The sequence below is a fragment of the Bombus affinis genome, chromosome 8 (genome assembly GCF_024516045.1).
Source record: "Bombus affinis isolate iyBomAffi1 chromosome 8, iyBomAffi1.2, whole genome shotgun sequence".
Classification (NCBI taxonomy): Eukaryota; Metazoa; Arthropoda; class Insecta; order Hymenoptera; family Apidae; genus Bombus; species Bombus affinis.
In genome coordinates, this window is record NC_066351.1 from 13,399,469 (window position 1) to 13,417,338 (window position 17,870).

Sequence of the window (17,870 nt, forward strand, 5' to 3'; positions counted from 1 at the left end):
GGCGAACATTGCGTCAGAAACGTGCGAACATTCCTCTACGAGACTGCTATAGTATGATACAACATGGCAAAATTTCTTGCACTTCCTCCTACAGGAACAGAGATAAACCGCATTTAAAGTTCTGCCTAAGCCAAAGCGACTGCAAACTTAGTTGTAACTGCGCCTGCTTAGTTTTAGCGGAACACGTGTGTGCAGGATCGCGCGGAATACATCTTTGGCGTATCGTTTCGATCAACTTGCTTTAATCTGCTTTGTACTGGAAACCGAGCGTGCGCAGTTTCTACAAGTTATCCGTATTCGGGATCGAAGCTCGTTTGAAATTCATGATGGAAAAGGACGATATATCGCTCCGTCGTGGAAATATTTATCGCCCATACGTCAATACGTATAAATGGAAAAGTAATTTCGCCAATTTACGAAAGATTAATCTTTCAGTCCTATGGGTACTCGATGTAGATAGGTCACGTCGCTGAGACCGACTCCCTATGAGAATGTGGCTTGCAAATTTAATCGTAAAGCCGAACCTCGCCATCGATTTTTCATTATCGACTTTGCCTGATATTTAGGGATGACCACAGGCAGAATACATTGACAAAAAGTTTCGACACTCGTGAGACTCGAGATCGGAATTCGATCGAGTCGGGAAAAATAGTAAAAATAAAGTAAGATTCGTTGCGAGCTTTTATGCCGAGATTTTTTTCGCGTGTCACCGGCACGATCTAGTGTCGCGTCTAATGGAAACATCGCGCACGGGAAAAAACGACGGCCGAACTCGGTTCTCCCTCGGTATCGTTCGCGTAATCACCTTCGCGGCAGTAGATATGCTCTCGACGGATGCGACGATAAATCAACACCGAGGAAAACATGGATGCAAAGAGGTCATCTGTATCTGATGCACCTATCGCCATACGCCGAATGTATCTCTCGCTTGGGACCGGAAGGCCTTTGAATTTTTAAATTTTCTACTCTCTTTTTTTTCAGTTCCCTAGTCGTTCGTTTTTATATACATAGGTGTGCGTGTCCACGCTTCGTATTCCGACGGTGGTGGTTTGCTGGCAATTCGCACGTTTACGCGTTAATTCGACGATCAAAGCGAAAAGTTAGTCGCAAAATTCGTAAACAGAATGTTTCTTCGATCGACCGGTACGCCACCCCTATAACAATATCGCAATTCATCGAACGGATTAATTATTTCGTTACACGGGATAAACACGAGCAAACCAATTTCGTTGATACCGGATTTATCGGTTTGTTAGTTGAATTTACCGGTAGATTATTAGTTTAATTCGAGTGCCGCTGAATTATCCACACCACCAGCCCGAAATCAAATCGAAAGTTCGGTTAAAAACATCCCCCAACTGGCCAGTCGCGCAAATATGCCAACGAGTTTAGCCGAAGACCGAGCAAACGGTGAATATTCCCGGTTAAAGTATCGGTACACATGATCAGCGTTCAAGTAGAATTAACAGAGAAACAGTTCCACGACTCGACTATTCGAAAATTCGAGTCTACGAAAATATTGCACGCGTCGATCGTAAGTTTTCGGTGTTTTTCCACCGTTCGCTTGCCCTGTAAACAACGAAACCGGCGTACAATTACAATGCGGTAAAACAACGAAGAAACACCCTCTCGCCTCGAAAAAAAAAAAAGAGCGGTTTGAAATTACAAACACTGGGATAATTTGAACGGGAAAATAATAAAACAAGAAGTACGCTTGCGAATTACCATGTTCCATTAATTATCTGATTGCTTTTACGTGAAATTTCATACGGTCTATAACTAGAAGTAGTGGAATTCGTGCAAAAAGGAAATAGATCGAACGAAAGTGTAATTTATAAAACTGTCGAATCGAACCGATAGAGACGAAACACAAAATTTCTCTGCGACTATCGAAGATCCTGAGCACGATGAATGACAATGAACGGACAGGTAGACAGGTGAAATCAACAGATTGATATTCTCTTCGGCGTCGATACCAATCGCGAGTTTGCATACGTAACCGGTACTTTCGCAGAGGCTATTATTCTCGCTGCATTTCCGTCGGAAGATGCATTCGATGTATCAGATAAGGGAGAAAGGGGAAGAGATCGAGGACACGGGAGGAGACGAGTCGCGCGAGAAGCAGGAAGTTCCATTTTTGTTTCGTCCCGGTCGACGCATCGACCGCCTTCCAGCAGCATACAATGTCGATAGCAGAGTTTCCATAGCCGGAATTATTTCCGGTTAATATTCTACCAGGCCGGCAGCAGCTAGATATAATTAAAAACCCCGCCATCCTGCGGGGAGCGCCTTCCACCGCGAAATTGCATGTAAAATTGGACCGAACACGCACACGTGCTCCCCGCGCCAGTGTCCGTGTCCGCGCGTGTATCGCGATACCGCAAAACCTCAGCGCGAGCTGGCCGTAGGTAATTTTCCAGAGGGGCGACTGTTCTCTACGTTCCTTTCTCTCTCTCTCTCTCTCTCTCTCCGAATCCCACACCCCTTTATCCCTCGCCTGTGTTCCCTATCGTTGGTGAAATCAAAGCTCGGAAAAGAAAATCCCGAAATCCCGTGACCCGTGCGTGTCAACTGCATGGCTCTAGTTTTACCGCCGCTAAACACAGCGGCCGGACCGCATTTTGTGTCGGCGTACGAATGCGTTTGACTCGCGACACCAACACCCCTGTAACGTGACACACTATTTCCCGGCACCGACACGTCGAACCTGTACGAATTTCCATCAATCGATTTTCAACGTGTTTTATATGTATATAGAGGCTAGAGTAAGTGTCCAAGTGAGAGAAGATGCGTGCAGTGAGTTTGTGAGTTGGTGCGTTTACGATGGTCGCTTAATCTATTGTCTTACAGTGTCAAGTCACAAGTCCATTTGCTATATTTGGATATTAGTTACGATTCGGCAAATGCGGATTGTATTTATGACAGACTCGCGACATTTATGACGGACAATCGATTTTCCGATTACTCTAACTGTAATCCCAATTCTTTAGACCGAAACTTGTCAGTTAAAAATTCATGATAAGAATTCTTTATTAAGAATTAGTTAAGTATACATCTATAAAATTAAGAATATCGTGCAAGGGACGATGAGTGGAGCTTAATTTAGGCAGTTCGGATCAGAATCGTACGGAATCGGATAGAGAGTGGTACCGGTCGATATGACAACGAGGAAGAAACGATAAATACACTGTTCGAGGGTCGCGTGAAAATCTCGAATCTAGAACGAGAGTGTCAGATGCAATGGTTTGGATTCTCTGCCGCTAAACACGTTGCTACGACCGCAGCTCGCGGTACTTTCGTAGAACTAATATATGTGTCTGAGTTGCGGTCGGTTTGCCTCGTAAAGTGTCGGTATTTGTAAATGGCAGCGAAGCAAGTCCGTATTACTCATACCGCGAATACTTGATTTCTTCTTCGTCACGTCGCTGAGCTACACGTGAAAAGTGACTCCCTTCCGCTCATGGTGAAAGAGTACATTCCACCGCCATAGCCGCGCGTGACTATTCGGTATATTAACTTCCGGTCGTTGGAAAATTCGGTGTGAAATTTAATTTTCACCCGGCCGACAAACTGATGTCCGGTTCCGGTCGATTTAATTGCAAAACACATTGGAATCGCGAATGAATTTCAGTTTCCATGAATCCTCAACGTGGTTTAATTAGAATATAATTAGGCTTCGTTCAATGGTCGCGTTGTTTTCTTTGCGTTCGTGCGCTCGGAAATCTTTCGCATAAAGTTCCCATTTGTGGTTCGTTTACGAACACGGACAAAAATGTAAAAGAGCGCACGAAACCACGGGAAAAATTTATTCGCTGGTAATAACTAGATTAAAAAAAAAAAAAGAGGGGAAAAAGGTAACATCGAAATGGATACAACGAAGGGAAAATGTTGCCAGATCCATGGTACATTAAATCTACGACGATACGTGATTGGAGTGGAACACGTGTTTCTTGTTTCGTTCTTGGATAATCCCTCGACTTTCGAACCGATCGAATAAACATTGATAAAAAATTTGTTACTTCCGTGAGCAGTAGCGGCGAGAAACCCGTTAAAAGGTATCTCGATAAGATATTCATAACGAAACCTCCTATAGATCCTCTTCGGGTTAGCTCCGGGTCTCAATCCACTTTCTACACCGTAGCGTGCATTTATATTTAATGTAGCGTTCTTTAAAGAAGGGATTAAGGGAGATGACTTGCTACCCGCCCTTTGTAAACCCGCCACGCGCCTCCCGATCTTTCAAATTTTCACAGAATAACGACAGTATCCCGTTGTGTTCATCTTTAGCGTGTACCACTCATCGTGATTTAAGCGCGAAATTATTACCGAGCAAACATGTCGATGCGAAACTTTTAATTTATCCGCGCTTGAAAATACAAACAGCACGCGTGTATCTACCTAGAAAACATATATTGTTGTGCAAACTTTGCGCTCAACCATTCTTTTTTCAATAATTTCGATAAAGCGTAGTTACGTTTTATTGAATTTCAGCGCTCATATTTTAATACTCTTTCAATTTCGATTAAATTGATCGAATGAAAGGTATACAATGGAAGAGATTATCAAGAAAAGCTAACTCGTTCCCACTGGCGCGCGCGTTCCGACAAGTGTTTAGATACATCTCCCTCTACCGAAATCGTCTTATCGAAAGGAAAATCGTTGTTTCGATGAAATATCGTATCGTTTCACCTATCGCTAAATGGCCTCTGACGATAACGAACAACGTAACTTGGCCCAACACGTTGGTCGAAATGACTGGCCACGATACTTGCCCGGCAATTATCGAGCATTATCGATTCAAATTCGAGACTAATCGGCTCTAACTCCCGGTAGAACAGCATTAAGCACTGCACCGACCCGACGCGACGTCGGTAATATTTTATGAAATTGATAATCATCCGTCTAGTATTTCCGGCGATTGCCGTCGCGTTTCCCGCTTGAAACCCTGAACACTTCGGGTGGGGAAGCGAACGTTTCTGATTAATCAAATAGGAACATTGAAATTCCGACTCTGATATCCGAATGTATGACTTTCGCGCAGCTACGTGACATATGCGCTTGCACCGACACGCTTACACGCGTGCGCGCGATACAAACGTATGCTAACTAAGTAATACACACCAATATACACGGAACCGTAATATAAACCAGGCTTAATGCTTCGCGGTTGGCACGAAGTTTCACGAGGTTAAGTTATTCACATTCTGTAAACCCTCGGGATATAACCAAGGAGAGGTGGAAGTGAGAGGGTGGCGTGGCAGAGGTTGCTGAGAATTACCAGAACAAGAAGAACTTACTATTTTCTGCATCGACGAACCTATAGCAGAAACCATGCCAAAAGGTAATTACACGAGCACGCGCGTACACGTGGAACTCGAGGTCAATTCTATTTCTTACTGGTCATCTTTGTGATCTCTTTCTCGGTAAAAGGTCAATGTTTAGACAAAATAAGGAATATATATGCAGGGTGAGTCTCCTAACGCGACGACTTAATATAATTTGTAAATTATTAGCTGTGCGAAAAAATGTTTCAAACAAACGTTGCATGGTATATAGGAGGACACATGGTTATATAATCTGTTTTTAATTAGCTAAATTTTTAGCGAGATATGGGTCACCTTCAGTTTTTTTAACGAAATGTCTGATATTTTTTCACGAATTCAAATAAATCGTCAAATTTTGGGTAAAAAGATATTACACGAAGTAGAACTTGAAATGAATAATCATGAATGAGGTATTTTCAAATTAATGATCTTAGGAATTTGATATTAGGAAGTACGCCCGGTCAACGTGATTCTTAACACGGCTTTGTTTGCCATAGGTCGTGTTTGTAAACCTTAGGTTTTGTTATCTTGGCTCGATTATTTCCTTCGGGGAACACTAAAAAATGAGGTTTATCGCGAGCCATCAACGACGGTGGAAAATATGCGAGAACGTATTATTAGTGCATGCGCTGCCATAACCACAGGAACGCTCGAAAATATTCTTCGCTCACTGATAATTCGATTACGCAAGTGCATCAACGCGTAATGAACGGCACTTTGAAATAGATAAATTCGCTTGAAATAAAACCTGTTTTAAAATATTCATTTTAAGTCCCGCCTCGTGTAACACTTTTTATTAAAAGGTGCAAATTTGACGATTTATCTAAATTTGAGAAAAAATATTGGACGTTCCATTTAAAAAACTGAAGGTGACCCTAATGTCTCGCTATAAAAGTAAGGTAATAAAAAACAGATTAAAGCGCCGTATGTCCCCCTAGATACCGTGCAACTTTTATTTGAAACATTTTTTCGTACAACGAATAACTTACGAGTTATTTTAAGTCGTCGTGTTATGACACTCACCCTGTATATATATACTTGATTTTCTTTCATTTTCTTTTTTTATTTAATATTCGATAACGAAATAATTTTGATTTCTCGTGACAGGACCCAATAAATCAGGAAGGATTCGATTTTAGCCACGAAAGATCGTAATTTGTCGGTGAGTTCAATCTTCTATCGAACGGTACGTTACACACTGCGAGTGTGGGGAAGGCACCCGCGCGCATCAATTATTCGCGGCGGAACACGCGATTACGGGATACGTGAGTTCGAAAGAGAGAATGTAAGTATAAATGCGATGACCCACCCCGAGTCTTGCCCCTATAAAAGTTGCATTGCCGAACGGGGGAACCTCTCATGAATGTTCCATCCCAACAAGATGCCGTCCGGTGAAATCCACCAAGTGGCACAAGCCAGGAATTCTTTTCTCCGCTAAGCCGGCGAAGGTTCGATACAATGGTTTCGACGAAGGAAAAACCTGCGTCGCTATCTGTCTCCATTATGTTTCCCAAGTAGTATGAATTTAAAATAGCATTCCGTAATCGTCGATTAAATCCTCGTCTTCTTTTGCATTTTTAATTTTATGTTTTTCTCGCTCGATATTCAATCGCAGAAAGTATCCAGCTGATGTCGGCGGAGTTTCTATAGAAGAGAAGAGAGAAACGATCAGAAGCAATTCCATTCGGAGAATAAATAAATCGTAGTTACGATTCGACGAATAAATTCAATTTTAATTTTCAATTCGTCCTTGGCCATTTTTACGTTGTTCGTTTTATTTCCCTTCTCCTCTCTCATTCTTTTCACCTGATATTCCATTACAAACGGTATCGTTCGTGGCAGAGAAGTTTATATAGAAGAAAGGAAGGGTGCGGCGATCAAACGCGAACAACGGATCAACCGAATGCAATGACATTTTAACTATGCCAACAGTCAGCGAGTCTGCAACGACCATCAAATATGTCACAGGCTTGGAATTCCCTTTGATGACCCGTATACGTAATAGGCCCCCGTCCTGTTAACCGATTGCTTCACCGGATACGTCAGGGGACAGTCTACATCGTCGTGTACATCGTATACACGTATTAGAAATCCAAACCGGTGTACTTTCAACCCTAGTTACGTCGGCGTGTTCGTCCGTGCTCTTCCAGGAGCTCATGAACTGCGCATAAACTGACCGCTAACTACTCCGCGAGTAGTTTGAATTGCTCGCGTACAATGCTTGGATGTGTCCACTTAAGTAGTAAACGCTCGACCGTGAAGCAACGTCGCGGAAATTGATATCAGCGTGTACTAACTGCTGTGTTAATTGAATGGAACGAGTTTCCGTGGAGCGACAACGATAAAGGAAAACGCGAGGAGAGCTTCTCCTCCAGAGGAGTACGCGTTCCCTTCTCGTCGAAAAGGATCGAAAGACGCGAAGAAATGCGTGGACGTACGGTGGAGGCGAAGAATAATCGATTTCGTTTTCTTAACGGTTCGAGAGAATCGGCCAATTATCGGACCGTAAATTGATCGTTCCACGTTAAAGTAAGCGGAATTCGGAACGATGCAACGCCCGCAGAAGTGCAACACGGATAACCGTGAGCCGGTCGATTAATTAGTATCGTATCGCGACGCGAGTGGCACGCTTAATTTCGCGCACGACCCACGCTGGGAAGTACTGGCGAGAATCGGCCGGTCTCTGTGCGAATCAATTACCGATTATCCGTTTAGCAGACTCCGATAAACCCCAGTGAGGTTTCAAGGAATGTGAAACGTTGCTAATGAAATGCTTCCGATACGTCCGATACTTCTCGGTCTCTGGATCGAGCAACATTAAACGAGGAGGATGAAAACGACCGCTGATAAGTAGAATGAATCGTAAGACGAATAAAAATGGAAATGGGATCGATGGAATGTACCGTCTCATGTACTGCGAATAGGTTCTAATTTCGTTAGAAAATCTCGAGCACACGTACGTGCTTCGACGAAAATAATGATGCTTTTACACGTAAGTAGACTCGAATCTTGAACAAACAGGTTTAAAAGATGTAAACCATATCTTCAAGCGGGTCTGTATATTTTATGAGCACTTTAACCGGAAGCCTCTTATTTCCCGCAAAGAGTATCACGATGATACTCTTGTTATAACTTTCTCTTTATAGTATTGGAAGCAAGCAAAATCAGAATATACTGCACGTGTAGCAGCCTATATCTTCCGAACACTAAATTTTCCGAAATTAAGATTTTATGTCTCAGGTTTAAAATATCTTGTCGAACGATACCCACCAAATATCGTATCCACCGCAATCATTTGGAAGAATATCCTACTTTCCTTATATGTAAGTACCTCATATGAGTGTTAGGTATCCTGCAAATGAATTCCATATTAGCGCACATTATAAGTATAATAAAACTGCAACCAAAAAAGGTTTTAAATTTTATGGTCAAACATGACTATTTTCTTCGAAGAATCACTATGTGACTCCTTATAAATGTATTCAAAAATATTAATGGTACTTGATAATGCGAACATTGCAAGCTGCGAACCTAGTGGATGACACAACATTTCCTCTGCCGCACATACTGTACAATTATTTGTGAAACGTGCTTTGAATCCAGTTGACAGATTCAAAGAAATGGTACAAAAAGACATTAAAGTTGTATATATTTTCATCGCTTCGATTCAGCCACATTCGCGTTTCAATGTAAAAACGGAAACGGTTCTGCTTACGTAACTAAAATTGAATACAAAACTGTTCCACAAGGTAGAATTCAAGGTAATCTATGCGTAAACAATTTGTGAACGATAAAAATGCAGTTGTTTTAAATAGAGTCATTACAAAATGAAATATTGCATTAAACTACGAATTGCTTAATTATGGCGTACTACGATAAAACCTTTTGCACGTAGCATTGTACTCCGAAAGAAATAACAACTCTTGTAACTGAGAAAACTCTTAAGAATCAGTGGAAACTGCAGAAGCGCTGTCTATCGTAAAATCAAGTCAGAACTGGTATCAGAAATCGTTAAACATCGTGAGAATCGTGAAAACACTTGTGAAAAATTATAGAAATCGCTAAATATAGTTAAATCATTTTGCAACTCTTTAGAAATTAACAGAAATCTAAAAATATTTCTTCCAGTCGTACGATTTATTAATCCAGACTTGATATCTTCGTGCTCGATTTTACAGATAATTTTTTCGACGTCTTCTTCAGTCGCTACGATTTCGAAATCGTAATCTTTTCGTGGAATCTCGTGAAATTTTCTAAATTCAGTGGATCTCAACGAAAGCATTTCCCGAATTTGCGAATCTCGCATCACGATTTTTTGATAAATATTAAAATATATTCAATCTGGAATATTTCGAAATATATTTGTTAGTCTAATAACTGGTCTACATGAATATGTATGTAAGTACTGACTATAAATTGTGCAAATACTTATGGACAGTTTTCCGGTAGTACACATTCGTTAGTGGCTTCGTTTCGTAAAGTACCTCCGACACACTGACAGCTGGGGCCGGAAACGCATACCTGAAGAACATTTATCGATAACGTTAGAACACAAATACACAGCTATTTTATGGTAGATTTTGAAATTTAGTTTTCGATAATCTAACTGTATCTGAATATATGTTGACAAAATACAGTCACATGGATATTCGGGCACGGACATCTCTGTATTTATTCCTTTGTATAAGAGAGGATGATATAAATATCGTTGTTGCTTATTCTATGACAATGTGAACCATTTCTTGTAGTTTGAGGACATATAAACAGTTTTTCCCTAATAACAACGCTTTTTATTATTATTTAACAAAAAATAAGATTGCTCGTGAGAGGTACTACGGTCACGTTACCATCGTGAAAGCTTGAAATTCAAACTGCTATATGATTCAAGAAAAAAAAAAACAATTTAGCATTGAAATTCACGATCAAATCGATACTTTTGCTGCCCATTTTTAATACATCACGAGTATACAGATTTAGCAGATCGTGACTATAACTGTTGGACACCCTATGGATACAATAAAACGATGCAAGAAGTTGTTGACGTACTCTGAAGCTATGGTAAATGGTTCGCATCTTAGTGGAATATACAACGCGATATTTAAATCATCCCATCTTATGCAAAGCAACGAATGCAGAGATAGCGATGTGTCTAAATATCAACGCGACTATATCAAGCAATTTTCAATAAGACGATCGTAAAGCTGTGCTTAAAATATCGGACACAGGATATGGTCTATAAAATAGCCATACATACGCGTTGACTTTTACTCACGAAGCATTCGACTATCCTTAACGCAACAGTATAACATATCGCGCAGTTGTACAAAAACTGACGCAACTCGGAAAACACATTTTTCGAGTTATCACCATGAGTATGTTAAAAAAACACTCGTTGACCGATTATGCGAATATTATTCCTTTATCTTCATAATTTGACCGATACAGCAGAGTAGACGCTGTTGCCAATTCAAATGGCACTGGCCTATATTGTAAGAAAGTGTCTTATTACCAATTTTCTCGCGAATCTCGATAGAAACACGATAGATATATTATATTATATCTATCGTTATATTATCTGCCAATTACCCGATCAATAATCACCCTCGGTCTCTTTCCCACCCGTCCCGAGCATCGGGTCCTCCACTTTCTCGGGTTTTCGTACGCCTCTAATAATTTCATAATACTCACGGGACCAGGACCACCTGGAAAAAGTTCAATACGTAGACTACGGAGACTGCGGGAACTGCGGGGACAGGGGTTTGTGATATTCGGGTGTCTATCGCCGCAACTGGGTTCGCACGACAGTCCACAACGAATCCATTCTTCGTTTGTTGAGCAAACTGATGCGGTTGCAGTCGAGCCTACTAGTGTCGCATAGGCATTTATGAAAAACAAGAAGCAAAATAACGCAGATAAGGTTTGAAGACAATGCAGAATACTTACAATCAGCGAGGACCACAACGGCAAGTAAGAAAGTCACAAGGTATGGCGGCATGATGACTTTCGTTGAGAATATTCCTTCGGTTAGCAGGTTTTCAGCGCGTTTTTGCTTTTAATGTGGAGGCACCGATGTTCGTGATTTTTATGTGGCAAATTTCTGCCTAAAAACACGCATTTGTTTGGACAGTGTATGCTCCACGAAGATAACACGTAGCAATAAATAACAGGCGTTTAACGAAGGAACGTTGATCGGTGTATTCGAAGTTAAGGTGGAATTAACCGATGGAATTGTCGGAATTTTATTATATTTAACCTTACCGTGCGGATATTTTTAGCCTTGCACGTTATATCTACAAATAAAAATCGCTATAGTAACATGAGATAAAACATACAATGGCTGAGTTACGTCGAATATTACCTGTCCTATCAGCCGTGTTAGATAAGTTAGGATAATCTAAAGGCTAGTTCTAACTTAAAAGACATAGTATAAATATATGAAATTGGTATTACTTGGCAAACGTTCTTTCTAACAATGTCAATGCAACTCGCGCCGACTAACAATATTTTTTCGAGTTTCCCTTAAACCTTGTCCGCTATATCTACAGATAAAAGTTGCTATTATAAGAATAATAAGACAAACATAATAGATAAATGGCGTCGGAAACTATGTATTTTCCAAGTAGTTTAGATAGGCCGGAGTAACTTAAAGACCAGTTTCAACTTAAAAAACACAGTACTTATATCTAAAACTAAAATTCTCCATCAACGTTCTTTCTAACAATGCAAATGCAGTTCATGCTGACGAACAATGCTTTTTCGAGTCTTTCTTGAACTATCGACACATGCCTTTCGAAAATAGAACATGTCATCGTTGAGATTCACTGCAGTCGGCTAGAGAAAACTTTAATACCTAACGTATAGAATACTCTTCTCTACTGGTACCAAGTTTATTCGTTTTCCTCGCGATTATCGATATCTGACATTATTTTAATCTTTATAAAATATCCTGCTTTAGCGACACCACCAAATAATGTTTGCAGAAAGCTGCGAAAGTTTATATTTTATCCTGGGCCGTCACATAAAACGCCAGCGACTTGCCTTTTAAAACCGGTATCGCCTTCATATCGGTGAGATAACAGCAACGCAACGACAAAAGTTTCCATTTCGTGGTTTCGTTAATGAAAATTTTACACTCTATCGATTTTAGTGACCCAGATTATTATGTTATGAAAGTCAACATCCCGATAATGAATAATTTGGCGTGTACATAATATAACCATTACCAAGCCTTAGTTTTCGAAATACAATAGGACTTTAATTATTCGAAGTCTTTTTCTGCCGCTCGATCGGAATAATGTCGACCAGTAGTAAAGGGAAACAAATATTTTAAACGCACCTACCTACGTGTTCATTACTATTATACCATTTCTTATAAAATCATGGAATCGTCGAGCACAAGGTCCGGCGAAGAAAGCAGGCGAAAATTAGGGTAATTTTAACGCGTTTGGCAATGAAAATAGCAAGATGTACGACGTAGATGACGAAGAAATGGTGGAAAGAATTAAAGTGAGATTTAACAGTAGCGAAGACAGCGACGAATCGTGTTAATAGAAATATTTAGACTGTACAGCTCATGTACACACACATACATACATATATAGGCTAATTTTATTTTTATATATCTTATATTTTCTCATATCAAAGTGACGTTGAGTTTTTTAAACGACACCGTGTATTTTTTATAGCCTTGGCCGATTCGAGATAAGCTGCCCTCCATGTCCGGTTTTGGGATCACTGTACTCCGACTGTTCGAGCTGCCCTACTTTCGTTCGTGTAAGAAGGTTTGCTCGCGCCCTTTCAATCGATTTTTAATTATCAGCAACTAAGAAACAAAACTCAAAACGCGACTTTTATATTCATTTCGTATTCAAAAATCGCCCCTTAAATTTAGTTACACCTGTAGCTGCACACCCTGTATACCGCGCCTAACGTTTGTAGTATGTAAGATACATCGTTTCATCTTTCAAAGTTCGAGCACTACCTTCGTGAAGATCGATTCTTTCAAATGTCAAAGTACTTACAGATATAAATTCTAAAGTTGGAATCCCACGGAGGGGAAAATTTTGTATCGGAATCGACCTAGACTCGGCAGTACATATTGAAATTGATCCGAGTGACATCGTAAAAGAACGACGAGGGGGGAAAGACTTTGAGTATGGAGAATACTTTGGTCGTGTTTGGGGAATCTCGAAAACAGTGTGGTGGACGTATGAAATACAGGTGTAATAATTGTCTGTTAGCGGAGATTGGTTTAGACGTTACATCGTCCATACGATAGAGGGTCAGCTGTTTCCTATTGTGCAGCTAATTACATCAGGGATCCAGGGACTGGGATATAGCTGCACCGAAATTAACTAATCTACCGATGAAAGAACCTACGCCACTAAACGCTCCACTGCATAAACTCGTATCGTAGGAGGTTGGCCTTTTGATACCCCATATCCCCGTGGTGTATTCGCGGAGAATGCAGCGAACTGCATCGATGGAAATTTGATTGCAGCAAGGTCGGATTTGCGACGTCTATTGTTACCCAGAGAACGGAATTTCAAATGAACGAAAGAGGCGATTCGTTTAGAACCGTGCACGAATATCTTATGAAATAATTACTTATCAAGAGCAAATAACTTTCGTCGTTTCGCCGATAGGAAAAATTACCATTGCAGTCGTTGCAGTCGTGAAATTCGCGATACCAGATATAATTTTTTATTTCTTAAAACAAAGAGGCACGCAACGAAAGTACCTTTCTTTCGGTTTATGACAATCGCGTTAAACGAGTGGCATGATTCAGGATAATAAAAAGCGACCGACCTCCAAATTTTTACGATGTAACGGCTAGCATTGTACTACGTATACCTGCAAGCTTTTTCTGTTTCTTTCCTCTCCCCTTCCTCCTCCCCTTCTTTCTTTTTCTTTCTTTTTTCCTCTTTTTTATATAAATTACGTCCACTTTTCCAGGATGACCGAAAAAAAGCAAAGGAAAGGGAAAACGAGAAGAGACAGCGCGAGCAGTGGGAGAGGAAAAAGAAAGAGAGACTAAATTGCGCGCATTAATGTCGCTCCCGCGATTCTCCAGTCAAGGGTCCCTCTAATGAAATTCACGAGCGTTTTGAAACGGGAAGCTTTATTAAACCAGGATTAAATAGCTGGAATTATTCAAAAGCTCAATTATCAGCTTATTGTCGGTCTAGCTGGCACTACTGGCTAAAAGCGTGAGAAGGGCGCAGATGGTGCGCAACCAGCCCTCTCTTACTCTCCTTTCGCCAGCCTTCCGTTTGCAGCCTAGAAATAAAGGATTTTTAGTAGTCGGACTACAAACTAGAGATATATCAGCTCCTGGGATACGCTTTACAGGACTCTGCTTTACAGAGAACTCGGCTTTAATCCGCTTCAGCTGGCCGTCCTTATTTTCACCGAACGTTTTTCCAAATGCCAGGGTCAAGAATCGAATCGTCTTTTAAAAATATTTCTCGTCTCCTACCAACGTGTCAATCGTTGAAACGCGTGAAATTCATGCGAAGATATAACTTCAAAATGGACACGGTGAATATCTGAAACTTGTCAGATCTAAGTTTCAAAAGGGATAACTTTACGATAGGCTATTAGAACTAGTTTGTATCTCTAACAGGTTATCGTATTTTTAATAAGGCTGTCAAGTTGGCAACAACTCTGGAAATGCCAAAGTGGTAAGTAGTAAAAGTCAGTTTATAGCCAGACCTGAGACGCGATAATGACGTTTAAACCACTAAACTTGCGAAGACCAAAAAGCAATAAATGCTTAATCACAGCCAAATTTCAGTCGTTTCGGCAATAATAACGTTCCAGTCCCCGGTCGGTAGTCCACGTCTATAAGCGGTTAACGAGTAATTAGATTCCAAAGCGCACGTCCGGCCCTCGTCTGGTTGGCGAGTCCACGGTGTGCACGTTAAGGAATAATTATAAAGCAATACGGTGAATCGGCAATCGACCACGAAGCTTACAGTAAACTATATGATATTCGATATAATATTTTATATTACGTACAATACTTTTGCGAATCGATAAACAAGATACAAGAGTATATTATATATCGTGGGAATGAGAATTTATTTGGAATGAAATGTGATTGAGAAGCAGATTGAGATGCTTGACGAGTATCGACGGCGAAAAAATTAAAAACTGATTTGATTAAAATTGATTAAAATTTTAAATTTGATTAAAATTTGGAATTTTTATTCGAATAACGTCTACACCGATGAATCCAAGATGAAACTCTCAAAGAGATTAATTTATTTATTATTTCATTATGCTGCAACATTTTTGGAACAACTTCACAAACGATTGGAAAAATGGGAAATCGCAGGAAAAAATGAACAGCAGGGAATAAAGCGCATCTGATATCTGATCTTTCACGCGATCGTGAATGCGGTTGGATTCGCGTGTTCTTGTATGCACTTCCGCAGCAACTAGCCGTACGAATTGGCTGACTTTCGGTCGAACGCCGGTCTCGCGAATAGCTCCGGAACATCGATATTGAAGTGCAAATTCCGTAAACCAAGGCTGAACGGAGCCATGCACATTTAACTTTGCACCTGCGACGATCATATAACGCGGCCAACCCCCATGTTTACAATGCACGTGTCGCATGGGCTGAGCCACAGCCACGAAGGCATTGTGACGCGCGCGATAACCGTAATAATCGAAGTGCTCGCGATCTACCGTTGCGGTCGAGCGAATTCGCGTGCCGCCTCGTGGTCCGATTTCCCAAAAATCCCCGCGAATTGACGCCCAAAACGATACACTTTCCGTTTATATCGTAATATCGATAAAAAACGTTATAAATAGCAATTCTTTCGCACACGAAACTATCTTTAAAATATCACGAATGTCATAACACAAATTTGGAAAGGACCAATCTCTGCTAAATTGTCAAAATTTATCCGTGTAAGGGGTTCCTTATTTGGATTAATCGAAGTAAATGAAATTTCTATTTTGATAGAATGGATAGGAAAATTGACAGAAAATTCACTGAAAAAGAACAGGGAATAATATAGAACGTAACTTGTTTTCAAGCTTCAGATTTGACCTATCGTGTCGGTTTTAGGCCAGAACTGAGTACGGCCACAACTCTAATAATAACATTTGTTCCAGTTCTCGTGAAACACGTCAGTAAATCGTGACACGGAATAAAAATAATCTGAAACAGGCACAAAGAGCATCGATGGCAAGGTTGCACTCGCGATTTGTTATTTTTGTTACGTCGGTTTCCGTTTGTGGAGCGACAGGTTTCACGCGGCGATATACCGCGTCTACACTCGCTGAATCTTATCTGGGAATATGATAGACAGCTACGTATTTCATGAATAAAACACGGAAATATACCTACGAGCTGACAAGCCGCGGTAACCGTGCCGAACATGCCGGAGTGTAAAGCGGGTTTACGTGCGCGAAATAAGAAGAAACTGCTGACATTGGACTCGCCAATTCCCGAATTCGATGGAAAAACGCTTAAATATTTGACGAGACAACGATCCGTTCGATTTCGCCAACGCTGAAACAGTCGAATCTGTGTACAAGATTCCGCGAGAGATTTCATTTATAAAATGAATGAACGCGATTTCAGTTTACACAATACGAAACGTTTCGTGCAAACAACGACGATGTTTAGATAATCGATCGAGACAGAAGTTGGAAGAAACGTATAAGGGATAAAGTTTGTCTGTATTAAAAAATTAATCGCAGTAAAGAGGGGAAATTAAATTAAATAGGAAATGATATTAATAAAGCGGCATGAGAGTGAGAATCGGCGTTACACGTACTTTCAAACTCCATTTCTGCGCTCTTCAATGGGTATCGGTGCGTTACGCGGTTAATTTTACTAATTAATAAAGCCACTGTCACTCGGTCATTAAATTTAATTAATTGTGGTTACATCGCGTTGTGTTGCGGACCAGCGACAGGGCAAACGGAAAATTGTTTGATAAACGCACTCTTCTGGGCGGACGCATCATCGTGCCGCGACCAGCCGCTTTTAATTAATTAATTTATGCCCTCATCGGTTGATAAGTTTAAAACGTTCGTTTCGCACGATCCTCCCCTTTCAACCCTTACAGTTGCCGCGTGTAATTTCGCTTTTCATTAACCGTGATTTTAATCCGGCGTTACATCGCCGATCCCTCCATCAGATCCCAGTAGCTATGCCAGGACAGCACGAATTCGTCATCATCCGTTACGATAATAAAATTTTCACCTTCCATTAGTAGCAAGCGCGCTAACGCATTAATTAATGGCTAATTAATCAAGCGAGCGACGCGGCAAAATCCGTGATCCTTAATGCACAGTTATCCGACCATAAACACTGGGAAGGTGAGCGTTACATCGGTAACCAGCAGCCACCGTTTTCCATGGACAAAGTTTCGCGCCACAAGCTCTACTCTCCCTTTCCCCTTCGTCTCTGTGTCTGCCTCTTGTTCAACCATCGAAGAACGAGGTAACGTTGAACACCGGTGGCAAGAGCGAGAGAAAGAAGGGGCGGAAGACAAGGAGAAGTAGGATGCACGATGCAGCCCG

General features: G+C 40.8%; 1 protein-coding gene across 6 annotated transcripts; it reads right to left on the reverse strand.

Annotated features, from left to right (window-relative positions):
* Nucleotides 1-4,522: 4,522 nt before the first annotated feature.
* LOC126919297 (cysteine-rich venom protein 1-like) lies at nt 4,523-12,022 on the reverse strand. 6 transcript variants are annotated; one of them, XR_007711541.1, is made up of 6 exons: nt 11,683-12,022; nt 11,268-11,614; nt 11,013-11,188; nt 9,753-9,845; nt 8,595-8,676; nt 4,523-6,968 (listed from the first exon to the last, which is right to left on the reverse strand). XR_007711541.1 is itself a non-coding variant. In XM_050728278.1 (4 exons), the coding sequence occupies exons 2-4, from the start codon at nt 11,317-11,319 to the stop codon at nt 9,753-9,755; spliced, it is 321 nt and encodes a 106-aa protein (XP_050584235.1). In that variant the 5' UTR covers nt 11,320-11,614; nt 11,683-11,837; the 3' UTR covers nt 9,667-9,752. The 6 variants fall into 6 exon arrangements, 1 of the variants encoding a protein (XP_050584235.1); XR_007711542.1 differs by lacking the exon at nt 4,523-6,968 and having other exon boundaries at nt 8,491-8,676; nt 11,683-11,996; XR_007711540.1 differs by lacking the exons at nt 4,523-6,968; nt 8,595-8,676 and adding an exon at nt 9,441-9,665 and having other exon boundaries at nt 9,735-9,845; nt 11,683-11,997.
* Nucleotides 12,023-17,870: the final 5,848 nt, after the last annotated feature.